The sequence below is a fragment of the Bubalus bubalis genome, chromosome 2 (genome assembly GCF_019923935.1).
Source record: "Bubalus bubalis isolate 160015118507 breed Murrah chromosome 2, NDDB_SH_1, whole genome shotgun sequence".
NCBI lineage: Eukaryota > Metazoa > Chordata > Mammalia > Artiodactyla > Bovidae > Bubalus > Bubalus bubalis.
Window position 1 is genome coordinate 61958076 of NC_059158.1, and position 28000 is coordinate 61986075.

General features: G+C 40.6%; 1 protein-coding gene and 1 pseudogene across 2 annotated transcripts in view; one reads left to right on the forward strand and one right to left on the reverse strand.

Annotated features, from left to right (window-relative positions):
• Window positions 1-26900, reverse strand: part of ITGAV (integrin subunit alpha V) — a 101841-nt gene extending 74941 nt beyond the window's left edge. The window contains exons 1-2 of one of the 2 annotated variants that reach the window (XM_006067879.4): window positions 26442-26900; window positions 13069-13196 (exon numbers count right to left, since the gene is read on the reverse strand). In XM_006067879.4, the coding sequence (XP_006067941.3) occupies window positions 13069-13196; window positions 26442-26626 (313 nt within the window). In that variant the 5' untranslated portion in view covers window positions 26627-26900. Of the gene's footprint in view, window positions 1-13068; window positions 13200-26441 lie in introns of both variants that reach the window. The other variant, XM_006067880.4, reaches the window with a different exon arrangement.
• Window positions 7275-7478, forward strand: LOC112581453 (annotated as a pseudogene).
• Window positions 26901-28000: the final 1100 nt, after the last annotated feature.

Below are 28000 nucleotides of genomic sequence, written 5' to 3' on the forward strand. Positions count from 1 at the left end.
TTTATTTTGTATTAACAAGGGAAGGGAGACTATTTTCTCTGTGTTTTTTAACTTTCTAATTTGCAGGACTACTGCACCTGAACAGGTATCTTGACACCACTCAGAGACAGAAAATCCACCAGGAGGACAAAGGCAAACTTAGGTGGTTTTTGAGTCAGCCTGATTGTTTTAATTGCAGTGAGCTGGCAACTGTATGACGCAGAAGCCAGAGAGCAGCTCAGTTTTCTATTTTCTATTCAATACAAAGCACAGTAATTTTCAGAAAATACTCCACAGCATTTTTCTTGACTGGAAAATTGGCATAGCCAGGGTCTGCCCACAGTCTACACAGCCAAGCCCTTCTGGGAACAGGTGGTAAGTGTTCCAGCAAGTCACTTGGGTGGAGGGCAATGACCTAATGACCTTCTCTAGGACAGACATTGTTGGTGAGAGGTGCCAGCAATTCACTGAATGTGGGACATAAATGTAGGTGCTTCTCCTTTTATAAGAGAGATGTATTTAACAAATCATGCAGGCAAGTCCACATTCCTAAACAGAGACTTCAACGGTGCCAGGTGCTACATGTTCTCCTCTGTCAGTGCTCATCATCTGTTTAACTTCTGAGAAAAGATTTACTATTAAGAAAACTGGGCAATGGTCAATCTGTCAGTAACATCTGCTTCCTGAAAAAGGAAAGCATGTTGCAAGAAGATATTCCTAAATGTTATCATAAGAGGTTACAACACAGACCAAGGATATCCACAGTTATCTTACTTTTATCCCTTTTCCATAATCATTCACTTCCCCACAGCTGCAGTATGAGCATGATGTCAACTATCCTTTCTTCATTTGTATCCTTCTTCATCATTTATGAAGAAGAAAGATGAAGACATTCTTCACAGACATTATCTCATTTGATCCACATACAAGTTTGAGGCGTAGGTCTTATGCTTATTTGACAATTGGGAAAATTTAAGGCTGGCAAACTTGAATCACTTGCCCGAGGTCACATCTAATAAGTGTCAGGACATGGATTTGAGCCTTCACCTTCTAGTTTGCATTCCCCATAACAAGAGAGCCAAAGCAAAAACAAGGAGAGAGAAAACAAGGCCGACTTATACAATCATGGTTGTGCCCTTAAAGTAGCTTTTGTATGGGTGTGCATGCGTGCTCAGACGCTTCAGTCGTGTCCAACTCATTGCAACCCTATGGACTGTAGCCCGCCTGGCTCCTCAGCCCATGGGATTCGACAGGCAAGAATACTGGAGTGCATTGCCATGTCTGGATCTTCCCAACTCAGAGATCAAATCTATGTCTCCTGCATTCCAGGCCGATTGCTTACCACTGAGCCACCAGGGAAGCCTCTAACCAATATCAAACAAAATATTTAAAAGGGCTCTGTGACAACAGAATAATCCCCACTACCCCCACCTCGCCACCAAAGACGTTCAAATCCTCATCCCTGGAAACTTCACACCAGGTGAAATGTCACACCTGGATATAGGACATTACATAAAGGAACCTAGCAGGTGTGATTCAGTTAAGGGCCTTGCAATGGAAAGTTACTCAGGATTATCTCAGTAGGCCTGATGTAGTCACAGCAGGGCGAAGAAGGCAATGGCACCCCACTCCTGTGCTCTTGCCTGGAAAATCCCATGGGTGGAGGAGCCTGGTAGGCTGCAGTCCACGGGGTCTCTAGGAGACAGGCACGACTGAGCGACTTCACTTTCACTTTTCACTTTCATGCATTGGAGAAGGAAATGGCAACCCACTCCAGTGTTCTTGCCTGGAGAATCCCAGGGACAGAGGAGCCTAGTGGGCTGCCGTCTATGGGGTCGCACAGAGTCGGGCACGACTGAAGTGACTTAGCAGCAGCAGCAGTCACAGCAGGGAGAGCGGAGAGTCAGTATCAGTGATGTGGCCTGAGAAAGACTCAACCAGTCAATCCTGGCTTTTAAAACAGCGGAAGAGGCTACAAGCCAGGGAAGATGAGTGGCCTCTTCAAGTTAGAAAAGGCCTGAAAATGGCTTCTTCCTTGGAGCCCCCAAGAGCAATGCAGCACTGCAGACACCTTGATTTGGGCCCAATGAGACATCTGACCTTCAAAACTGAAGATAATAAATTTGGGTTGTTTTTAAGCCTCCAAATGTATTTATAGTAACTTGTGATAAAAAGAATAAGAAATTAATCAGGCATGAAGACAAAACTGAGATAACAGACTAACCCTATCTTGCTACATAAATATTCTTGATAATGTTTTGCATACCAACATAACACAATTTTAGAATACTTTTACTTCTTAAAATACACAGATCATTAGTCCTTACACTAAAGTAGACTTGCTCAAGTTCTACTTTTCCACATCTGTGTGCTGTGTGCTGTCGTGTCCAACTCCTTGCGACCCCATGGACTATATAGCCCACCAGGCTCCTCTGTCCATGGGACTCTCCAGGCAAGAATACAAGTGGGTTGCCATCTACATTCAGATAAATTGTGTTTTCTACATAACAATCATTTTGTTTTTTTAGAAGTAGGGGAATAAGAGATAACGAACTACTGTGTATAAATAAACAAGCTCCAAGGGTATATTGTAGAGCACAGAAAATATAGGCACTATTTTATAATAACTATAAATGGAGTATAATCTTTAAAAATTGTGAATCACCGTGTTGTACACCTGAAATGTATAAAATATTGTATATCAATTATATCTCAAAAATTTTTTTTAAAAGTCATGTTAGTAGAAAACAAACAAATCATACCCCAAAATGGCCTTTTAAATTTCCGTAATTCAACCCATGTCTCAAAGTTCAGATTATTCTATCAATTTAGGGAAAAATCAGTTTCCAACCATTATGCAAACCTTGGTTAAAACCTACCAATTTTGCTGAGTCACTAGATGAAGGGGCTTAAAAACCTAAGTGGGGAAAAATAAAAATAAAAAAAATAAAAATCTAAGTGGGTAACTACCATTTCAAAGTGGCTGAAATCACTGAACAGGTGTGTAAAATAAGACACGAGGTTTTCCTTCTTACATACTAGTTGTGGTTTTATTTACATATTACATCAAGGAAATCAGCAGGAAAAAGAAAAATAAAGACGACAAATCACACAAAAGGACACAACTAGAAACATAATAAAGTTTATGTTTAGAAGTTAACAAAAAAAAAACAAAAACAAAAAAGACAAGCAAAAGTCAAAAGCTTAAAAGAAAATTAAGAGAGCATGTTTAGGAACTAAGTTTCACAAATCCATGAAATAAAGAAAGTTTCGACTGAGGTTTTCTTTTGTTCCTGCAGGATCAGTAATGCACAAATATCATTCAAAAATCAAAGCAGTAAATCAGCTTACCAACTCAGACTGAATTTTCTACTAAATTAAACTTTTCATCACAGAACCCTAAATTTTCCTTGTTTAAAAGACACGTCTACAGTATTTTGGAGCTATCCATATAATACTCATTACTTCATGTAACCTGTATAATTCTACCAAAAATAATGACTAAGAAAATTAATAGAATGGGTACTGAAAATGTTACTTTCTCTGTAAAGTTCACATCAAATCTACTTAGCATGGCAAAGAACCAAGAGCTCTACCCACTGGGTTCTAGATCCTTTTATTTTTCATACAATGCTCTATGTGTGTTAGGCTCGATGGTGAATTTATTTGGTTAGACTGCTGGCTTGAAGTATCTTTTTAAAGTTCATTTAGATCCTCCCCCCATTTACTTCCAGCTTAATTTCTCAACATGCCCTCAGACACTCTCACCTTATGCATATAAATCTTATAGAAAAATGTACACATGCAGGTCACATAGAATTATTTGATTTTCCTTCAAAAACACTTTTACTAATCTATGCATATTTTGTTTCCTCTGCCCTGGAACTCTCTCTTGACTCTGGTGAATTCTACCTTATCTTTTATTAGCTACCTAAAATATCAGCAACTGATCTGGGAAGCCTTTCTCCGCAGAGTTAAGACTTTCTGGGTCTGCCTCCTTTATTTCAGTATAAATCTACTTGTGTCTACTGCTCAGACATAAAGTGACATAAATTTAGACTGGTCTTCCAACCATAATTTTTAAAATCTTTCTTCCTCTTCCACTACCAAAAATCATGCCCTGGGATAAGGAAAAAAGCACACTGCAAGTATTCATCTTTCCTCTTTAAGAGCTAAGAAACTAAGTGTTAGGCTATTCTAATACCAAACTCCAGATTTTCTTTCTTAGCTACTGCTACATGTCTTAATGCATGTGACAAGTCACACTAAAATGGCCTACAAAGTTATACACTGTTTTAATATCTAGGTATATCTTTGGTAAAGAAAAAATAAAATTGGTTCATGAATTATTGATCAGTAATAAACACACAATGAACCTGCGCAAACTCTGGAGACAGTGGAGGACAGGGAAGCCTGGCGTGCTGCAGCCAATGGGGTTGCAAAGAGCTGGACATGACTTAGCAACTGGACAACAACCACAGATACACACTGGATTTGTAAAGGATGTTTTCTTACTATGACCTTGTTTTCCAACCCAAAAGAGAAAAAGGTACTCTCTTACCGCTATTCTTTTTCTTTGTTTGGAAAACCGTAAGTTTTAGTTCTCTAAACAAGCTCATAATCTATCATTTCTTAGCTGTGCCAGGTAAGACAGACTTTCTGACATAGGCATAGGCATATTTCTTAGACTCAGTCAGACACTACCATAAAAGCTTTGAATCTCTAGCAAGTGATGCAAAAAGCCAGAGATGGGTAAGAAATTATTCTCATGGTGTTGTCCCATAGCCAGTAACAGCAAACCCAACAGCAATAAAACCCTACACTACTAGTTCCTCTGTTAGCTTCTCTTACACATTATTCAGAAAACTATCGAGTTACCAATATTCCGCCAATAAATTCCTATGCAGCAAAATTTAGCCAAAGTCAGTTTTTATTGCTTTACATGAAGAACCCAACACCTGCAGGCAATAAATACACACACACACACACAGCCTACCATATGCCAAGCACGTCTCTATTTACTAGCACGCGATGGTGAGCACAAACAAATTTGTCTGTAGAATTTACAGTCTAGTCTGGAAAACAAACACATCGTAAGACAACCAGAATGAAAAGAAAAGAAGTGTAAATTTTAGCTAAATAAGGAAAAAGAGCTGTACCTACTGCGTTGACAGCCTGCATAGCAGAAGCTGATCTAAAAGGAAGACAAAGGGAATGGGAAAGGACATTGATAATACACTATTCAACACCAAGTATTTGTAGTATCTCCAAAAAGCACCTTACTGTAAAAAACTTTATTGTGATTCTGGAACTAGCTGATGTTTGTTCTTATTACAAGAAGGGATAAGTCACTATTCTGTTTTTAAAGAGACAGCCCAAGAAATAAATGAGCCTAAAAAGTAAGTACTTCATACGGTTACAAACTTCAAATGTTGATACAACTATCAGGAGGGATTCTCAGGACTCAATTTAATGGTCAGGCTCACAAAACCACCAGAGGCCACACTCAGCACCAGTCTATTTCGAGGCTTTAGAACAGAACCGGACATACCTCCCTAAGAGAGTCCTCACATGAGCTTTCCTGTGCGGCAGTACACGCAGCTGTCCAGAGCACTTCTCTTTGCCTCACCAGGACACAGCTCAGACATGAACGAGATCTGGCGGATGAAGCTGCTACCAGTGTGTCCGGTCTCATGGCCCCTGGGAATGGTATCCCCTATAAAAACCCCACAGCCAGCACTTTCAGAGTTCCCACAAAGGACATGCCAGTTATGAGAGTCAATGCACTCAGGGAATGCTAACGCTATGGCTTCCCCATCAGGTACTAATAGTCTATAGTTTCTCCTAAACTAAATTCAATTTACCAACCAGGGGCCATTCTTAGCAAAGCAACGATATCTATTTACTTAGCCACTCAGGACCCAATAAAATAGAACAAGAAACTTAACAGGAACTCGGGTTGGCATGCAGAGTAGGAAAGGGTTTTAATAACCATTTTCCAAAAGCTGACTACTGATAATTTTACTTAGTTTTAATATCCCTACATGTATTATTCAGTTAGGCTGCATTATGCTAAAGTAACAAGCATCCCGAATATCTATTAGTCAAAAATAACAAAAAATTATTCTATATACATACATTGTGGGTCAGTAAGAGCCTAAGCTTCACATCATCCTCACTCAGGAACCTACGCTGAGGGAGCCTCTATCATTTAAACTATCACCACTCACTGCGGCATCTGGCAAGAGGAGGAGCAGAACAATGTCCCAACTCCTAAACCCTTCCACCTACACTGCTGCTCATGCTTCATTGGCTAGCAAAAGTCACAGGGGCTTACCTAATTAAGGGGCATTCCTAGAAGTTTTAGAAATATGATACTAATCACTAGTTGTAATATCTACTATATATCACCTAAGAGCTAATGTAAATAAAATAATTTTATAAATTCAACAGCACAGTAATTTTATAAATTGAACCATTCAACATGACAGTAATCCAAGTCTATGCCCCAATCACTAATGTTGAAGAAGCTGAAGTTGACCAGTTCACTGTGGCTCAGATCATGAGCTTCTTATTGCAAAATTCAGGCTTAAACTGAAGGAAGTAGTGGAAAACCACTAGGCCATTCAGGCATGACCTAAATCAAAAATCCCTTAAGATTATACAGTAGAGGTGATGAATAGATTCAAGGGATTAGATCTGGTAGACAGAGTGCCTGAAGAACTATGGACAGAGGTTCGTAACACTGTACAAGAGGCAGTGACCAAAACATCCCAAAGAAAAAGAAATGCAAGAAGGCAAAATGGTCCCAAATTGGGAAAGGACTACAACAAGGCTATATACTGTCACCTTGCTTATCCAACTTTTATGCAGAGTACATAATGCGAAATGCCAGGCTGGATGAAACAGAAGCTGGAAGCCAGACTGCTGGGAAAAATATCAACAACCTCAGATATGCAGATGATACCGCTCTAATGGCAGAAAGTGAAGAGGAACTAAAGAGGGTGAAAGAGGAGAGCAAAAAGCTGGCTTAAAACTCAACATTCAAAAAATTACGATAACGGCATCCAGTCCCATCACTTCATGGCATATAGAAGGGGAAAAGGTGGAAGCAGTGGCTGACTTTATTTTCCTGGGTTCCAAAATCACTGCGGATGGTGACTGCAGCCATGAAATTAAAAGACACTTACTCCTTGAAAGGAAAGCTATGATAAACGTACACAGTATATTAAACAGCAGAGACTGTTTGCCGACAAAGGTCTATATAGAAATCCAGGCCGCTCCCAGCTACAGCCATGTCCCAGAATCTGCACACTGCTCTCATTTTCGGGGGCTTCATCTCCCTGATTGGTGCCGCCCTCTACCTCATCTACTTCCAGACCCTAATGCAACTGTAGGAGTAACAGAAGCAACAAGCCATAAATCGAGCTGGTATTTTTTAAGAAGACATGAAGCCACCATGGCTGAAAGTGTGGTTGGATCCATTTGGTAGGAAATGAGAAGACTATCACTACCTTTAATTATCAAAGGAGAAAGAGACTTCATGCTTTCAGTTCTACAGCAAGAGAATGATGGCTGGAGAAGAAAACTCGAGAAAGCCATAAAGAAGAGTACTGTGTGCAAGGATTAAATTCCTTTCTTAAGTTCAAAAGAATCCTGGAATGAATCACACCATTAGGAAGGTTTTCATGATTTGGTTTCCTTTCTAAAAATGAAGCTCTCTCTCCTAGCTGGGATTGGAGGCGATCTATTTATCATTCAATCTCTTCCTCTTACCCACCTGGGATGTGATATGAATATAAGCAACCGATAGACTGGGGAAGATCCTAGTCTGTTTTGCAATCTTCCAAATGGGAAGTTTCAGGGGGAAACCACCATAATGAGCAGCCTCATAGGGCTCTTTGAAAATGTTAAAGTTGATAAAACTCTTTGAGGACAAGGTACACTGTATTTTTTAAAAATAAATAGCTCAACTCAACTATCTCATTAGGAAGGTGGCTCTATGTTGAAAAATAAACTTGAAGCAAAACTAAATGGATAAGCATGCCTATCAGAAATCGCTGTTGAATTAACTGAAGTGAAAGTGTGTATATTAGAATGATTTATTTTCACTTCAAAAAAAAAAAAAAAAGGTCTAAATAGTCAAAGCTATGGTTTTTTCAGTAGTCATGTGGTGTGAGAGCTGGACCATAAAGAAGGCTAATAAGCGCCATAGAACTGATGCTTTCAAACTGTGGTACTGGAGAAGACTCTTGAGAGTCCCTTGGACTGCAAGGAGATCAAGTCAGTCCATCCTAAAGGAAATCAACCCTGAATATTCACTGGAAGGACTAAAGCTAAAGCTGAAGTTTCAATTATTCGGCCACCTGATGCTACAAGCCAGTGCAGCAATAACAGGAGAAGTAATAACAATACAGTCTTTCAGTGGGAAAGACCCTGATGCCAGGAAAGATTGAATGCAAAAGGAGAAGGAGGAGGCAGAAGAGATGATTAGATACTGCCACCAACTCAGTGGACATGAATCTGAGCAAACTCCAGGAGACAGTGGAGGACAGGGAAGCCTGGCATACTATAGTCCATGGGGTCACAAAGAGTTGGACACAACTTAGTGACTGAACAACAGTAAATTTTATTTCCCAAATATTCAAAAAAATGAGGATGGAGCCCTTTAAAGCACTGAAGTCTCCTCTGGACTCAGAAACACAATAAAGCAGAGAAAATAAATTAAATAACTGAAACGTTTCATGATCACCCCTGGAATATAGTACAGCTGTGGAAAGGTAGGCAATCTTTCCAAAGTAGCATCGGGAACCCCTGGAAAGGGAATGGCAACCCATTCCAATATTCTTGCCTGGAGAATCCCATGAACAGAGGAGCCTGGCTGGCTTCAGTACATGGGGTCACAAAGAGTCAGAAGTGACTGAGCAACTAGACAAGAACACTGGAAAAAATAGCAGAGCCTGGATTTGAACGCAGGTCTGTGTGACTCCATGGTCTATTTCCTTTTCATGACACGATGATGTATAGCAAATATAGATAGAGAGAGCAAAGAAAGAAGAGTCAAAGGGCAAACTCCACAAGAGTCCCAAGAAGGCTAGGAGGTAGGGAACTATATTCAATATCCTATGAGAAAACATAATAGAAAAGAACATGAAAAAAATACATATATAACTGAGTCACTCTGCTGTATAGAAGAAATTAACACATGATACATCAACTATATGTCAGTAATTTTTTTTTTAAAGGTCAGGAGAAATAAGAGGACAAGATAGTTTCAGACAGGCAAAAAGTGGCAACTTTAAGTAAGACAGTGGTGGATGCGGGATCAAGTGTCCACTGAGGCAGACTGCCACCAGCGATCTGAGTTTGCGCAACGCTGGGTTGGGTTCAGCGAGCCGCCAGATTGAAGTAGCTGAGCATGGGAGGTGATAAAGGGAGGCAGAGTGTTCAGTATATTGCTTGTGAAGAAAAGGAGAAAGGAAAATGGCTAAGAGAAGACACAAGCTCAAGGGAAAGCTGTTTCGATTAATTTTTCAGGTAGGAAAAAGTAAAGCATGTTTGAAAGTTGTTTTCTTTTTAAAAAAATTTTAAAAAGGACTACGGGGGAAGGGCAGGATCATAGAGACAAATGAAAGTAAGCAGGGTCCCTGAGAAGGGAGAAGTATTAACAATATAAAGCAACTTGAAGGGGAGGACAGAGGACAAGACTGTTGCCTGGCATCACCGACTCAATGGACATGAGTTTGAGCAAACTCCAGGAGATGGTGAAGGACAGGGAAGCCTGGCGTGCTGCAGTCCAGCAAGTCGCAGAGCTGGGAATGATTGAGCAACAGAACAACAACAGATACGAAGTGAGTGACTGTAGTGGGCCTGGCCCTGCACCAAGTAGGTCACATGTTTTAACATTCCATTTAACTCCATTGGAATCAACTCATTCCTTTTAACACATGCCTGCACTGTGGCAGGGAGAGGGTGGTAACCTGTTAGTAAACTGTGAAAAGTTAAACAGCAGTAAATGACAGGGCTGGGTTAAGCCCCAGGTGGTTTGCTTCCAGAAACCACATTTATCCCCTCAGCTACTATCTCCCTGGGAAGTCAGCAGGACTTCCCTGGTGGCTCAGACGCCGTCTACAATGCGGGAGACCAGGGTTCAATCCCTGGGTTGGGAAGAGCCCCTGGAGAAGGAAATGGCAATCCACTCCAGTACTATTGCCTGGAAAATCCCATGGACAGAGGAGCCAGGTAGGCTACAGTCCATGGGTCGCAAAGAGTCGGACACGACTGAGCAACTTCACTTTCACTTTCACTATCTCCCCTGACTCAAAACTGAGGATGAGGGAAACAGAAATGCCACTATCTCTCTTGAGATAATGAAAAAGATAAAAGACATCAATGGTGCAGAGATGGTGAGGTATTTGGGCCAGGATAGGACAGAGGTGTGAGGAAAGTTCAGGAGGATGCTGTAAGTTGTAAGCATTTCTTCCATAGTCAAGATACAGTCTGATCGTGCTAGTTCCAGATATACATGTTTATGACTAGATTACTGAAAACCATATTGTCCTGTTTTCTTAAATTCAAACACTATTTGGACAAAAACTGTAATGGAAAAAATACAATTTGTATATTTTTTTCATAAGAGAAGTCTAAGAGGCTGTACAAAATGATTAGAGAACTATCATAAACAAGGGCAAAAAGAATAGAAAAAGTCCATACATGTCAATGTACAACTGAAGGACTTTAGCAATTTCCTCACTATAGGAAAAGCTCTTATGACTCATTCATTCATCGATTTAATGTATTGGGTACCACTTGTGCCAGGCACTGTTTTAGGCCCTGGGATTGCAGCAGTGAACAAAACAGATAAAAACAATCCCCATGGGATACATATCCTAATTGAAGGAAAGGATAACTAAAACAAATTAACTAAAAATAAATTGTACAGCAATGTGAGTACTAAGGAAAAAAATAAAGCGGAGAAGATGATGGGAGCACACAGGGAAAGGGGGAATTGGAATTTTAAATAAGAAGGTCAGCTCATAACTGAGAAAATGACATTTGAGGAATTCCCAGAAGAGGTGATGGAGGGGCACCCAATGTACATTTGGGGAATCAATGTTTCAGGCAGTGGAAATAGTCCAGGCAAAGGTGAAGTGAGAATGTGCCTACTGTTTACAAAACTCTGCAAAGAGACCCAGTGAGGCTGGAAGAGCATGAAGGTAAAGACAGAAACGGTGGGCTGGAATACTCAAGAGTCCTCTTAGCTACTGTGAGACAGATGGAAGTGGAATCTGTCCACTCAGTGGAATCTGAATGGGAATGTTACAATCTGAATATTATTTTAAAAGAATCACTCTGGCTGCTCTAAAGAACAAACAGCAGGGGCTACTGGGGGCAGAAGCGTGGAGAACTGTGGAGGGTGGTGCTGGCTCTTTTCCATCTGCCCCTCCAGGCCTCCTCTCCACCGTTCCCCACCCTATTGTGTGCCGAGAATGCCTAGGATGCTGACTGGGGCGAACCCATGGACTGCCCTGCCTGCTGGCACAAGATAAACAATATGGACTATATGTACATAAAACTGAATAATCGCCATGATTGGCAAAGAATGCGGTAAATCTATAAATGTCTATAAGAGATCATATTGGGAGGCGGAGGGGGTTGACTCAGGTGCCTTAGTAATATACAGAAGACTCCTATTTCATGAGTTGCTTTTTTTTAAAAAGGATATATAGATATGTAAGAATAAGAAAATTCTAAGAATATAAAAGAAATTATTTAAAGTGGTAGTCTCTAAGCAGGCTGATGTGAGCAAATCTATTTTTCACTGTCTACTCTTTTAAACTGTTTGAAATTTTTTCAATAAACAAATTTCAATAAAGACCAGTTAATAAATTACCTTGCACTGCACAAAACCTATGGTGTTGAATACAGAACTATATCTGAACAGTTCAACAGTTTTATTCATTAATATGCGTATTTTGTTAGAAGACATAGAAGCCCTGACCAATAATACCCTGAATCACAGATATATTTCTCTATTTGTGGTAACACTGAACCTTTAACATACTCCTAGAGTTTTCCAAATGCCATATATATAGGGAAAAAAAAAAAGTTTTAATGCAGATGGTTTCAAATGGAAAAAAGCAAACATGACCTGATTCCTATAAAGAACTGGCTTAATGACATTCATTTTGGCACTGATCATGATATCAAAGGGAACAGTCCATATCATGATTTCTGTTTCACTGATAGCATAATTCCTAGAATGAATATTTTAGAACTAGCAGTAAATAACAATATAGAAAAAAAATATTAATTTTTTTCAGACTTATCTTAAAATATTCTGTCAAAGACAGCAAATCAACACTGTTAAAAAAATTATGCAAACTATTGTACCTGAAGAATGTCAAACTATTTCTTTAAGGATTCTCTAAGCTTTCACAAATGTAGATAAATATACCAACACAAATATATATAGGATTATGCATATTTTATTTTACCTATGTAAGTGAAAAACTTAAAATTATTTATTTCTCATCTTATCCTATCTTTCTCCTTACCACGACAGTGGAATTGTCCCTGTAGAGAAAACTTTAAAGTTATCAGAATCATAATATATTATTTCCCCAATAAATTCTAGAAAGGAATTTTTTTTAAGTCAACCAAATCTACTTGAACACAAAAGATTCCTCAACTGGTTTTTGATAAAATTTTTTGCACCTCTTCAGAGAAAGCCTTTTGTCCTTTCTCTGTTGGCAAAAAATTTTAATAGATTTCCCCAGACTTCTGCAGGTTAACATTATCAGTTAAAGTTGGAGACATCTAAAGCAATAGAAACACAATGTATTAAGGCTTTTACATGCCACAAAATTGTACAAAAAATAATAATAATAATAATATAATAAGTCATTTGTCTTTAACTCTCTGGGGATCTGAAGTACTTATATATGTCATTAAATTGTTACATTTAAGCTAATGCAAGTACTTTCAAAAATTAAATGTTTTAAACTATGTCAAATGGAGGGAGATAAAGATAGGGGGAAAATATAAGTAACGGAAATTAAGAAAAGGGGCCACCATATAAATGCTTACCTGTGGCATCAAATTCAATCGGCTGGCACCTGCGGTGAGAAGACCAGTCACACTTAAGGACTTGCCCTCCTTCCACAATCCCAGGCTGGGTAGTGTTTGCTTTGGGCGCTCCCACCAGAAGAAACATCCTGCTAAAATACAAATGGGAAGACAAAACTTTAAATCACACAAAGCATAATCCATTTCTTATGATTTAGGAAAAGCAATCATTCTCCTTATTTTATCCACAAATATTTTTAAAAAACCACTCACTGAGAGCATAATCCATCTTCCTTACTCATTCGGTGCTCTTTTACATACATACATTATTCGGTATGCTCTATTCCATCCAGTAACACATTACAGGGCAACTTCAGGGTTGCTGTCGCTGTTGTTGTTCAGTCACTAAGTCGTGTCAGACTCTGCTGCGATGCCATGGACTGCAACACGCCAGGCCTCCCTGTCCCTCACCATCTCCCAGATCTTGCTTAAACTCATGCCCATTGAGTCGGTGTTGCCATCCAACCATCTCATCCTCTACTGCCCCTTCTCCTTCTGCCCTCAATCTTTCCCAGCATCAGGGTCTTTTCCAATGAGTCAACTCTGCATCAGGTAGCCAAAGGACTGGAGCTTCAGTTTCAGCCTCAGTGCTCCCAATGAATATTCAGGGTTGATTTCCTTTAGGATTGATTGGTTTGATCTCTTTGCTGTCCAAGAGACTCTCAAGAGTCTTCTCCAGCACAATTCAAAAGCATCAATTCTTTGGCACTCAGCCTTCTTCATGGTCCAGCTCTCACATCTGTACATGACTACTGGAAAAACCACAACTTTGACTATAGGACCTTTGTCGGCAAAGTTATATCAACTAAAAATTTATGCCAGCCAAACTGTCACTTTAGATAGGTACAGTTTATCATGTCAGTTCAGTCAGTTCAGTTCAGTCACTCAGTCGTGTCCGACTCTTTGCGACCCCATGAATCGCAGCACGCCAGGCCTCCCTGTCCATCACCAACTCCCGGAGTTCACTCAGACTCCTGCCCATCGAGTCAGTGATGCCATCCAGCCATCTCATCCTCTGTCATCCCCTTCTCCTCCTGCCCCCAATCCCTCCCAGCATTAGAGTCTTTTCCAATGAGTCAACTTTTCCCATGAGGTGGCCAAAGTACTGGAGTTTCAGCTTTAGCATCATTCCTTCCAAAGAAATCCCAGGGCTGATCTCCTTCAGAATGGACTGGTTGGATCTCCTTGCAGTCCAAGGGACTCTCAGGAGTCTTCTCCAACACCACAGTTCAAAAGCATCAATTCTTCGGCGCTCAGCTTTCTTCACAGTCCAACTCTCACATCCATACATGACCACAGGAAAAACCATAGCCTTGAATAGACAGACCTTTGTTGGCAAAGTAATGTCTCTGCTTTTGAATATGGTATCTAGGTTGGTCATAACTTTCCTTCCAAGGAGTAAGCGTCTTTTAATTTCATGGCTGCAGTCACCATCTGCAGTGATTTTGGAGCCCAAAACAATCAAGTCTGACACTGTTTCCACTGTTTCCCCATCTATTTCCCATGAAGTGATGGGACCGGATGCCATGATCTTCGTTTTCTGAATGTTGAGCTTTAAGCCAACTTTTTCACTCTCCACTTTCACTTTCATCAAGAGGCTTTTGAGTTCCTCTTCACTTTCTGCCATAAGGGTGGTGTCATCTGCATATCTGAGGTTACTGATATTTCTCCCGGCAATCTTGATTCCAGTTTGTGTCTCCTCCAGTCCAGCGTTTCTCATGATGTACTCTGCATATAAATTAAATAACCAGGGTGACAATATACAGCCTTGACGGACTCCTTTTCCTGTTTGGAACCAGTCTGTTGTTCCATGTCCAGTTCTAACTGCTGCTTCCTGATCCGCATACAAATTTCCCAAGAGGCAGGTCAGGTGGTCTGGCACTCCCATCTCTTCAGAATTCTCCACAGTTTATTGTGATCCACACAGTCAAAGGCTTTGGCATAGTCAATAAAGCAGAAAAAGATGTTTTTCTGGAACTCTCTTGCTTTCTCCATGATCCAGCGGATGTTGGCAATTTGATCTCTGGTTCCTCTGCCTTTTCTAAAACCAGTTTGAACATCAGGAAGTTCACAGTTCACATATTGCTGAAGCCTGGCTTGGAGAATTTTGAACATTACTTTACTAGCGTGTGAGATGAGTGCAACTGTGCAGTAGTTTGAGCATTCTTTGGCATTGCCTTTCTTAGGGATTGGAATGAAAACTGACCTTTTCCAGTCCTGTGGCCACTGCTGAGTTTTCCAAACTTGAATACACAGAAGAACTATACAAAAAAGATCTTCACGACCCAGATAATCACGATGGTGTGATCACTGACCTAGAGCCAGACATCCTGGCATGTGAAGTCAAGTGGGCCTTAGAAAGCATCACTACGAACAAAGCTAGTGGAGGTGAAGGAATTCCAGTTGAGCTATTTCAAATCCTGAAAGGTGATGCTGTGAAAGTGCTGCACTCAATATGCCAGCAAATCATGTCAATTATAGCTCAATAAATTTGTTAAAAATATATGCTGGCTGAAGACAGGGACATTTTGTTTTAATTTGTGGGTTTTGGGGTTTTTCTTTAATGATTTACTTTATACATTCTATATCTTGAATGGTCAAAAAAAAAATAAATGATTTCTAACATATGGTAATTCTAAATACTATCATTTCTCCACTGGGAAAACTTATCTTGTCTTAAAACAACATACTTCAATTTTTTTTTTTTTTATAGCGACTAACAAATTTCTCTTTTCACTGGATTAATTTAATCAACCTCTGGTTAAAGAACAAAACCACTATTCAATTTCCTAAAAGGGTAAAATTAGCAAAAGATAAAAATAATCAGGAATCAGATTTTTAAGTAAAAGAGGTCTTTTCTTTAGCTGTTTTTCTATTCATTCAGAAAAAGATAGACTGAGTGTCTCCACTACTAAGGCACAGATCTGGGCACTAGAGAAACCAGGGTGAATAAAACCATCTTGATTCCTGCTCTCAGTGGAGCTTACATTCCCTTGGGGGAAAATTAAGAAACTAGCAAAGAAAATTAGTCCCTGTTACAAGTGCTAGGAAAGAAACCAACAATTGGCTGAGAGACATTATTTGGGTATGGGGAGGACACCTTTTTAGATAAAGCAAAGTTATCTCTAAAGAATGCAGGGGAGAGATTTTCTTCAGATAAAGGGATATCTAAGGAAGTTATCTTTAAAGAACTAGGAGAAAAGACTTCTTGTAGGTAAAGTCACAAATGGATTTACCTGAATTCCCTGGTGGCTCAGATGGTAAAGTGTCTGTCTACAATGACGGAGACCAGGGTTCAATCCCTGGGTTGGGAAGATCCCCTGGAGAAGGAAATGGCAATCCACTCAGGACTATTGCCTGGAAAATCCCATGGACAGAGGAGCCTGGTAGGCTACAGTCCATGGGGTCGCAAAGAGTCAGACACAACTGAGCGACTTCACTAAGACTCACTAAGACACTGAAGTGTACATGATTAGAAGGAAGTTGCCAAAGAGCGTCTTGTGTATTGGGAGTAAGGGAATAAGGGACTGGAATGCAGAGGTTGAACAAGTCAGTCAATCCTAGAGGAAATCAACCCTGAATATTCACTGGATGGACTGAGGCTGAAGCTGAAGCTCCAATATTTTGGCCACCTGATGAGTGGCTCTACAGAACAGCCAACTCAGTAGAAAAGACCCTGATGCTGGGAAAGATTGAAGGGAAAAAGAGAAGGGGGCAACATAAGAAGAGATGGTTAGATAGCATGACCGACTCAATGGACATGAATTTGAGTAAACTCGAGGAGACAGTGGAGGACAGAGTAGCCTGGAGTGCTGCAGTCCACGGGGTCACCAAGAGTCAGACACGACTTTGTGACTGAACAACAACAATAGAGAGGTGGAAGGGAACATCCCAGGCAGAGGTACAAAGTTGCAAAGCAGGAAAGACTTACAAAGAAGAGGAGCAGCTGAAGGACAGCAAACTGAGAATGGCACAAAATAAAACTAGGACATTTGGCCAAAGCTAAATCACACAGGGTCCTTCAGCCAGAGCAAAACTTTCGGATTTTCTCCTAAGGTCCATGTGAAGCTTCTGAATGTTTTTTTTTTAAAGCAAGAGAAAGACATAATCTAATAAAGAAAATGAAATTTGGTGCCTTAGGGGAAACAAATAAAGGGAGGAGGGGGTAAAAATGGAACAAGAAAAGTGAGAGACTTTCAGCAGTGGAGGAAGGAGGTGACAGTAACTGAGATTGGGAGGGTAGATGGAGAAAGAGACGGATGGGCAGAGTTGGAAAATATCTGCAGTAAAATGAACAGGAAGAGCTCATGGCTTGACCAGGATAGAAAGAGAAGATGACATGAAAGAATAATACCTCGGTTTCCTTCTGGAGCTCAGGAGTGGGAGAACCATACACTGTGCTAGAAAAGCAGAGAGAGTAGGGAAGCAAAAGGCAGACTGAGTATTTTATAGGAAAACCAAGAATTCAGTTCCCAACATGTTAGCCTGCAACACCTGTGAGACACCTAATTGGTGATCTGTGGCTCTAAGAAGACTACTGTTGTAGAGATAATATGGTGAGAATGTCAACTAGGAATGCAGAGTTTCGCACAGAGAGGAGGACCAAAGAGAGGAAGCAACAACATTTAGGAGGCAGAGAAAGAGGCCAGTGTAAACAAGGCTAAGCAGAACGGAGTCAAGCACAGAAGGCCCTCGGTAAATGCTACCACCGCTATCATTTCCTTACTAAACACTAAGTCACTTACATTCTTCCAGCAAAGAAAATACTCACAATTGCTTTTCACTTTTTTGTGAAGTTATGAACAAACCTACATCTTAAATATGGAAAGCTCTGATTTCTCTCTTTTTTTTTTTTTTGGAGCTAAAAGATATTTTATTGTAAGGTAATCATGGCATCAAAGGAAAAGTGATAAAGCTGATTTGGGGGAAGTACTGGAATGCTTTGATTTTAACTTTTATTTATCAACTTCATTTCTTCTGGATGGTATCTACCAAATCCTATTTAGACCAGTCAAGAGCTGGCTGCATGAATTACTTGAATCTTGCTTTCAGATACTTATCTTAAAACTCCACACTCAAAAGACAAAATTCCCAACCAAGCCACACCCTGCTGAATAAAGTTTTATGCAGTCATATTTGGCATCAGTAAAACACCAATGCTGGCTCTTTCTCCTCATAGCCAACTAAGTTTTCATTCAGCAAGGAAAAAAAAAAAAGCTGAGTAAGAGAACCCTTCAGTTCAGTTCAGTTCAGTTCAGTTGCTCAGTCGTGTCCGACTCTTTGGGACCCCATGAATCGCAGCACGCCAGGCCTCCCTGTCCATCACCAACTCCTGGAGTTCACCCAGACTCACGTCCATCGAGTCGGTGATGCCATCCAGCCATCTCATCCTCTGTCGTCCCCTTCTCCTCCTGCCCCCAATCCCTCCCAGCATCAGGGTCTTTTCCAATGAGTCAACTCTTCCCATGGCCAAAGTATTGGAGTTTCAGCTTTAGCATCAGTCCTTCCAAAGAACACCCAGGACTGATCTCCTTTAGGATGGACTGGCTGGATCTCCTTGCAGTCCAAGGGACTCTCAAGAGTCTTCTCCAACACCACAGTTCAAAAGCATCAATTCTTCGGCGCTCAGCTTTCTTCACAGTCCAACTCGAGAACCCTTAACCCCCATGAATAAGAGAGCAGCTCAGTTATCATCCTACCCTACTTTTCTACAGCAGAGCTGGTTAACAACTAAATCACACACACACACACATCCATACACACATATTTATATGAAATCTGCCTTTCAACGGGTCAAAAATTTGGCTACAAAATTATAAAACTGCCCCTCCTTATCTGAATTAAATGATTCTTGAGTACAAGATAGGGGAAAAAAAAGTATTTCTGAGAAGTATACTTTTCAGATCTGTACCTAAAAAGGCATAGGATCATTCCTACAGTAGCCCTAATAAGAGTAATACAAGCACAGGTGTGTGTTATGATTTTTGTGTTGTGGATAAAGGACAGGTTCCAGGACATCAGGACAGAAGAGCTGGTTCTCAGAATCTATTTAAAAACCTACAAGCACACTCATTTCTGAACTGTCCTCACACAGCACACTACAGTATCTTTAATAATTTTTTGTCAAAGCACTTCTTCCTACCTTATAATAAACTGCTTCCATGAATGAAGGATACCCTCATTCATCTTTGTACTGCCACATAATAATCGCTTTAAAAAAGCTTATTAAATTGACAACTTAGTGGCAAGTACATTTGATAGTTATAAGTCTCAGTTTTAACAGCCATCCATAAAAAGCCACCTCCACTATCACCAACCCCTGCAGAATGCAGAAATCATCCTCCAATAAACATCTGATTATTTAAGTTATCCTTAGAATAATTTCTTTCTGTAACATATCGCTTCTTAATCTTGGGTTTCACATACTTTCTTTACTTGGCACTAGAGACAGAGAAGGCTGGGAAGTTGGTAGGGGACACAGGCTTCAGCAAAGACAGAAAAAAGGGCGCTGCAGGAGAGTTCTGAATGGAAATTGCACTCACTCGTTTGGTAGCATAGAGCTCAAGTTCCTTGGATAAGACCAGGAACAAGGCTGCTGCTTTTCATCAGACCATCTGCACATTATGGGCATGAAATGACGGTAATTAGATGTGCTAACCAGGGTGTTCATCAAGTTTTCCTAAGCATACCTTCATGTGCAGTCTTGCACATTGGTGAAATGCCACAGAAATGGTAGAATAATATAAAAGGAATGTGTGAGCATTCTCAGCTTCTACGTGCTAGGTTAATGGGAGGAATGGGAGGGAAAAAAAGCTGAGAAATGAAGTTCTTTGTGCAAAGTGTCAACATGATATTGAAGTTACTTGTAAGAGTGTTAAGAGAAAGTTCTAAAAGAGAAAAATGGAGAGATAAAAACAGTAAGACCGCCTTAGACAGATGTTAAGTCCTAAAAGGGAGAGAAAAAAAGTAAGCATTTGTAGAGAACAAAGAGTACAGGATGGCAAAAGATCCTGTATGAGAAAATTAAGACTATAAGAGCAACACATATCGCAGAGAGGAAAAGCCTGCTAATGTGTTGGGAGGACAAGTTTGTGTCTTTCTGCCACAGTAACAAAAAACAGCCTGTTAATAAAACACCTTATAAATAATTAAATCATTTTTACTAGAGTTCATCTAGGAATATCTAATGAATGCCTACAACAACTTAATTAAAGTAAAAGAAGTGACAGACCAGAAAAAAAAAAAAAAATATATGATGTAAGCAGCACTGTGTAATGGGCAGTTTGGGTCTAAAGGTTCTAATCACCATATAAATCATTCAAGAAAGTCACTGTAAATCTCTCAGCCTCAGTTTCCACTTCCATTGTATGGAAATAGTAATGCCCAGTACAATTACTTAAAAGAGAAATTTTCTGAATGTGTACAGATAAAAGCAAACTTAGAAAATGTGACCACTTCATAAAAATACAAGATGATGACATCAGAACTAAAGACAACTATTAATAAAATGATTCCCTAATAAAACAAGAAATAAAAAGTTCAAACCTCTTTTTAAAAGAGCTTTTTCTTTCCTCAATTTTCTCAAAGGGTCATTAATTAACCCAAAGGCAAGCTCTCAGGAGAGGTAAAAAAAGAAGGTAGAAAATAGTTGGCTTGCAACATTTCCTGACAATGGTGGACAGTTGGGAGAGATACACAGGGTTAGTTGAGGCTGACAGAGATTTCTCTGATAAGCAGCAAAAATGTGAACTTGAGCAACTTAGTTTCACGTGCTTGCAATTTCCTGACAGAATCCATCGCCCATCATAAAGTTTGCCCCAAAACAGTATCAGAATCCCCATTTTCACTCAATGACTTATTTTCATTAAATGGCTTTAAAATTAAGGTTTACATATATGAGCAGGTTATTAATATCATGCCAAGAAACTCTAGGGAAGCAGGTGAAGAAGAAAGAGGGAGGGCCAGCAGATAGGAAGGGAGAAGGGAGATAGAAAAGGAGGGTCAGGATGAAGGAGAAGAGAGGAGGGAGCACAGAAGAGGGGGAGGAAAAGGAAATTTTTAAAAGGGAAGGGAAGGAGGAAGAGGGAAAGGGAGGGGAAGAGGATGTGAGAGAGACAAGAGGATGTGAGCAGACAAGCAGGAAGATGCCCTGTGGACGCACTTCTAACCCAGTGTTCTTTAGGGGCAGTTGCAGGGAATGGGACCTTGACCACCGAGGAGAGAGAACCAGCCGAACAATGACAAGAACACTTTTCAAACCGTCCAAATGAACTAAGTTATTTGGCTGCTTTCAGCATCGACTTCTCCATGATAAAGCATGTTGAATGTGTTTTGGCTGACTCTGGCTGACCAGTGAGGTTTCACCAAAAGGAACTTCCGAAAAATGATCATATACATATATAGAAAGAAATGTGTATTATATTGTCTGAATGTTATTTCAGAGCTATAATTCCAGTCACATTTACTTTTCATTTTTTTCAAAAAAAAAAAAAAGCTACAGTCAACATTTATATGATGTAAAACAGATGCTTTAATTATAAATTCTATGTATTTGCTCTTTTCCTCCATAATATCTATCCTATAAACCTTGGGCCTTAATCAGGAGAAATCAACATAGGGGTTGCTTTCTAAATAAAAATGACAGAATCTATGCATGTATATTATTTATGATAAGAAAAAAGAACCAATATAGCCAGACCCACACTATGTTCAGTTCATGAAAATAACCTGTATTATTTGGTAAAGGGTTGTGAAGTGAAGTGAAGTCGCTCAGTCGTGTCAGACGCCTAGCAACCCCATGGACTGCAGCCTACCAGGCTCCTTCGTCCATGAGATTTTCCAGGCAAGAGAACTGGAGTGGGGTGTGATTGCCTTCTCCAAAAAGGTTGTGAAGATGGTTACAAAGATGAAGGGAGAAATAGGATGTAAGCTTTTAAACGTAAAAGCAGACTGGGACAGACTGAAAGGGGCCTTCATTCAGGTTAAGCAGTTGGGACTTCATCTCTGGTCATGAGAACATTGTTAAGGAAACTTAAACAGAATACCAGGATCAAAAGATGCTTCAGAAAGAGAAAAGTGTTAGAAACATGTAAGATGTTTTGCAGGTCTAAGAGCTAAATGATGAGCAAAAGTGATGACCTGAGTACCCCAGACCACACTTGTGACAGCTTGTCAAAGTACAAGTGGAAAGCAGGGATGGATGCAAGAAACATTAGCAAGGAAGAACTTCTAGGACCTTCTGCCTGGTGACTAATCACTGGCTAATATTAGGGGTGTGCAGTAGGAGAGATAAAGAAAAATAGAAAATGAGAGGGCGGAATATGAAATTATTTCCAGAGCGACAGAGAGAATGAAGGTACCATAATAGAAACAGAGGTGCAATTGACATCACTTAGTGAAAAAGTTCCTTTTCTTTTTTGTCAAATTGAGGTAAGACAGTCTAGTCAAGGAGAAATGATCCAAAGGCTGTTAAATATAAAGTTTGAGCTCTGCTTTGAGATAGAAGATGCAGACAGGGAAGCAGTATGGTTTTAAAGGCTCTCCAGGTGTTGCAAACAGGAAGTCAGGACTGAGAATCATTTTGCAGGATGGTCTGTGACGAGGGCACACCCACCCAAACCTTGTCCTTGGGGTCACAGGACAAATAGTAACTGTAAGGCTCCAATCACGTTTAATGGGGGGAAGCCTTATAATCTAGTGCTGCTTATTAGTTTCGTAGCCTTATTAATTGTTGCTTATTAATAGCCTTATTAAGTGTTGCTTATTAGCCTTAATAATCTAGTGTTAATTATTAAGCCTTATAATCTAGTGTTGCTTATTATAGCATTATTTCAAAATATATGTAAAATGAGAACTGTATAACATACCTTAAGAATAAGAAAACTGTTCATTTTCTTCTTAAAATTTGAACACAAAAATTAAATGGAATTTTAATTTCATTTCTTCTGCCTTTTGTTCCCATCTTTTCCATTTTACCCCACATCATCCCACTCAAACAACTTAAGGCTACAAATGCTTCTGGCCTCAGTTCCCTCATCTGTAAGAATGAGTTTATCTGCTTTCCTTCTTCCCCTAGGGGTCTGTGGTGAAATCACAGCAAAATGAAAAATCACAGCAAAATGAAAAATCACAGCAGAAGTGCTTTGTGAATTATAAAATAGGTCAACCAATGTAAAATACCATTATTATAACTAAGCCTAGGGTGTAATTTTTAACTTTTTCAATTACTCTCCATAAGAAAAACATGCCTTTGCTTCTTAGCCTGTATACACTATTTAAACTTTATGTAAGTTTGGCAATATAGTCACCATAAACTAATGCATACAGGAAAACAAAAATAGGGAGTGCCAATGTTTTATTTTTCCTAATTACTTTTCCTTTTCTTCTGAATCATAGCTAATTTACAATGTTGTGTTAGTTTCTGGTGTACAGCAAAGTGATTCAGTTTTACATATATATGTGTGTGTGTGTATGTATTCTTTCCCATTATAGCTTATTACAACTTATTACAAGACACTGAATATAGTTTACTGTTCTATACAGTAAATCCTTGTTGCTTTATTTTATATACAGTAATTTGCATCTGCTAATCTCAAACTCCTAGTTTATCCTTCTCCCCTACAATCTTTCCCCTCTGGTAATCATAAGTTTGTTTTCTATATTTTTTATAATTTTCAAATCACAATTTTTCTGACTTTTCACTTTAAACCTAAGATATTTCTGGAGAAATTTTACTGAAGTCACTTTAATATTTTTGCTTATTATGAACACTGATTCATTAGTTTTCATTAGGGTATGGATATAATTTGGTAACAATTTTCTGTAACAAGAAAAATGAGACAAAACAGTCCTACAGCTTGCCAAAGGTATTTAGACATCTTCAGAAACCAGAAGCAGCAGGAGGAGACCTCATTGCTTCCTCATTAATCCAGGCACTCTTCCTTCAGAAGAAAGGAATTTTTAATTAGCACTTTTTTTAACGTGAATTTTATTTCCCTTTAGATGTTTATTATTACACCAAATGACAACAGTAAATGCAGCTGCTGATACTGTAAATGGCATTCTCATGCACCTGGGATTCCAATGCTTGTTAAACTTTAGAAGTACCTTTCTACAAAATTAAGCACATTGTTGTTCAGTCATTTCAGTCCTGTCTGACTCTTTGCAACCCCATGGACTGTAGCCACCAGATTCCTCTGTCCTTAGGATTGTCCAGGCAAGAATCCTGGAGTGGGTTGCCATTCCCTTCTCCAGATCTTTCCAAGCCAGAGATGGAACCCCCATCTCCTGCACTGGCAGCGGATTCTTTACCACTGAGCCACCAGGGAAGCATAAGTTTGCATCAATCTTTTTTAAATCTGAAATGCTCAGTAGACACCTTTGTTTATATATATTTTGGGTTTTTTTAATCTCAAAGATAATTTTATAAGAAAGGCTATTTCTAGAGCTTACTAGTCTATTAGTAACAAAGTTAGTGAAGAAAGTTTCAAAATGTTATATGAAACCAAACCAACTTCACTTTTACCTTACCATTAAAGGCCCAAGTGGGAGATCATGTAAACCTGTGAGGTCACAGTGCATTCAACAACCACAATGGCTGGTCACAAAGTAGACATCCACCCTCACAACCGAAAAACAGGAAATATATCAAGCCAACAGTCAACATTACTGCATTTTCCATGGTAAAAACACTTAAAGTTTATAATTTTGTCACCTATCTTTACACCACTAAACTCAGAGAGTTGCCACAGAGTTAAGAGCAACATTTGCAAAACACTCCATCAACATGAAAGCATTTAAATGCTAATTCTTGTTTCTGTAACTCTTGACAAAAGACAACACGTATTTTCAAAACTATTAGAATTATTAAGAGCACTCTGAGAGCAACTAAAATCCTCTGCAATATAAAGGCATACACTTAAAACTATCTGGAGACAAAAAGAAATTTTATTAACAAAAAAGGCTGAAAATATGATTACATCAAATGAGAAGGCAGTAAATGCTTCCTGAAGTTAATGATTATTTTTATCACTTTGGAAAATCTGTGCTCAGGTCTCATAAAAAGCAATGATGCTGGAGAAAGCAAAATTGAGTTCACTACAGAGATCGAGGTCTAATTTCCACCAACTGCTTCCAACAGATTTACTGCTGCAAAGGTTGTCACCAAAATGAATGATAATCAACAACTCTCAGAAAGAATAAATCCTGATGAATATTATTAGAGTCAAGGAAAAATACTTAATCATCTTCAAATTAGGTATGTATGAATAGGAAAAAATGGTTCTAAAAAGCACTGACCATTAAAATTATCCTCCCTCCCCTCCCCCAAAAACAATACTTTAAAATACAGGAAAAAAAAAAAAACACAAAAATATGTTGCTACGATTTATAAGAGCTAGGAACAGTTCTCCCTGTTGGAAACAAGATTTAAACATCAAAAGACAGCCAGTGAACACTGATTATATCAGTATTTCTAACGCTAAAAAAGGTGGTGGGTGGTGAGAATGATGTCAGCGTTTGGTGACGTGAGAGACAACTTTTAATCCAATAATGACAATAACTCTGTTCCAAATCCTGTGCAACGCGAAACGTTGGCAATTTGAAACATAACTGAAAAGACCTGTAGTGAGTGAAAACTCAGCAAACACCCTTGTTCTTTCTGAACAATGACCCAAATAATGGATCACTATAAAAAGAACAGATGACACATCCAATTCATCTGTTCAGCCTCCAATGTACACAGGTTTGACAGACTCAGAGATAAGACACAATGAATCTCCTACGACAGAATGGTCATTTTAGTCATCAGAATGTCTGGAAAAGGAGCAGACGAGGAGGGACAGAATCAGACTGAGAGGCGTAAAGAATGAGGGAGGGCTTTGGGGAGAGCGAAAAACACGGGTATTTAAGTAAGTCTGTGAAGCAAAAAAGACGACTACAGGAAAGGCTAACTTTAACTGGTATAGGACAGAAAGAAGTTCAGAGATGAAACTGACCAAGTCCCGGGAGCCCGCAGAGGCTGCGCGGTGTTCCGCCGGACTAGCCTTTGTTGATCTCCCTCTTTCCCCTAATTTTAAGCACAGGTCTGCTTTTAAGCGCTCCCTATGAAGAAGGGAGAAGGGGGAACTGGGTGATGAGCAGTACGGGGGCTCACCTCCCCCAAATATTTCATCCACCCAGAATCTAACTCGCCCAGTGAGGGGGAGGGAAGGTTAGAAGGAACGGATAGAAAGACGCCGGGATCTTTTGCAGAGGTCGCTCCCTATGGGAAATCGCAGGGTGGGTGCGCTTGATGGCGGAGGGGACCAACTCCCCTTCCAAGTGTGGCCACTTACGAAGACGCGCTGGGCACGAAGAAGTCCACCGCGAAGCCGAAGTAACTTCCCTCTGGGCCGGAGTACTCCGCAGGACTCTCCACATCTAGATTGAAGGCGCCGCAAAGAGGCAGCAGGATTCCGGGGAGAAGCAGCAGGAGGCGGCGGGGGCGAAGGCGCAGTCGCCGCCGCGGCAGAGAAGCCATCGTCGAAGTGCGCGCGGGGCGCCGAGCCCGGAGTCGCGGCCACCCCTCCCGGAGCGCACGGAGCCCGCGGCCCGCCGCCTGCGCGCGCCGAAACTTGCCAGCTGCTCGCTTCCCCGCGAGTCCCGGACACCGCTGGGGGAGGAAGGAGGGCCGAGCTGCTGAGCGGCCGCCCGGGAAGTGGGGCGCAGGGCGCGCGGGGCGGGGACAGCAGCTCGGGCGGCCCCCGCCTCCCTCCAGCTCGGCCGCTCAGCGTCGCGCCTCGGGCTCGGGACTGCCGGGACGGGCGCCGCACCCCCGGCCGGGGTCCTGCCTCGGCCAGTGGGAGGAGGCAGAGCAGGAGGAGGAGCCGCCCTGGAGGCTGAGCCAATTCGCAGGAGGAAGTGGGGGAGGAGAGTCAGACTCGGACTGGGACGAGGCGAGCACACTTCCGTGCGCGCTGGCTATCGCCTCCTGTCCCAAGAACGGGGCTCAAGGATGGAGGCCCCAAACCCTCAGAGCCCGGGTCAGCGGCAGCGCTCCTAGACTAGGGCCTCAGACCCAGAACCGGAGTTGGGGGGGTGGGGGATGGTGAACGATGGTCGGTGGAGGAGATGCTCGACCGTCCCAACCCGCCCGCGCCCCACGGAGTGCCAAGGGCAGCCGGATTCCGTCCGCAACTCTTGTGCGACTTTTATTTAAAAATGAGTAAAGCTTTGTCCGTTTCTCCTGTTTCTGGTACTTTAAAGCCCTCAGGCACTCACAGACGAAACTCTGTAATTAATGGTCGTTCTCCTCCCCAATTCTAGCCCACACTCAAACACTGAACTTAATTATAAACTTTCAGAATGCTAGCACAGCCTCTTCCAGGCGAGTCGTATTAAAGCTGATCTTCAGCCGACCGCGAAAGGATGGGCAGGGCAAAGAACCGCACTAATCGTTTTAAATTACGTCAGATTAGTCAAAACCTTATTCCTAGTTTATTAGTGTAGAAGTACGAATGTGTGATCACTGACCTAGAGCCGGACATCCTGGAATGTGAAGTCAGGTGGGCCTTAGGAAGCATCACTATGAACAAAGCTAATGGAGGTGATGGAATTCCAGTTGAGCTAGTTCAAATCCTAAAAGATGATGCTGTGAAAGTGCTGCACTCAATATGCCAGCAAATTTGGAAAACTCAGCATTGGCCACAGGACTGGAAAAGGTCAGTTTTCATTCCAGCGCCAAAGAAAGGCAATGCCAAAGAATGCTCAAACTACGGCATGATTGCACTCATCTCACACGCTAGTAAAGTAATGCTCAAAATTCTCCAAGCAAGGCTTCAGCAATATGTGAACCATGAACTTCCAGATGTTCAAGCTGGTTTTAGAAAAGGCAGAGGAACCAGAGATCAAATTG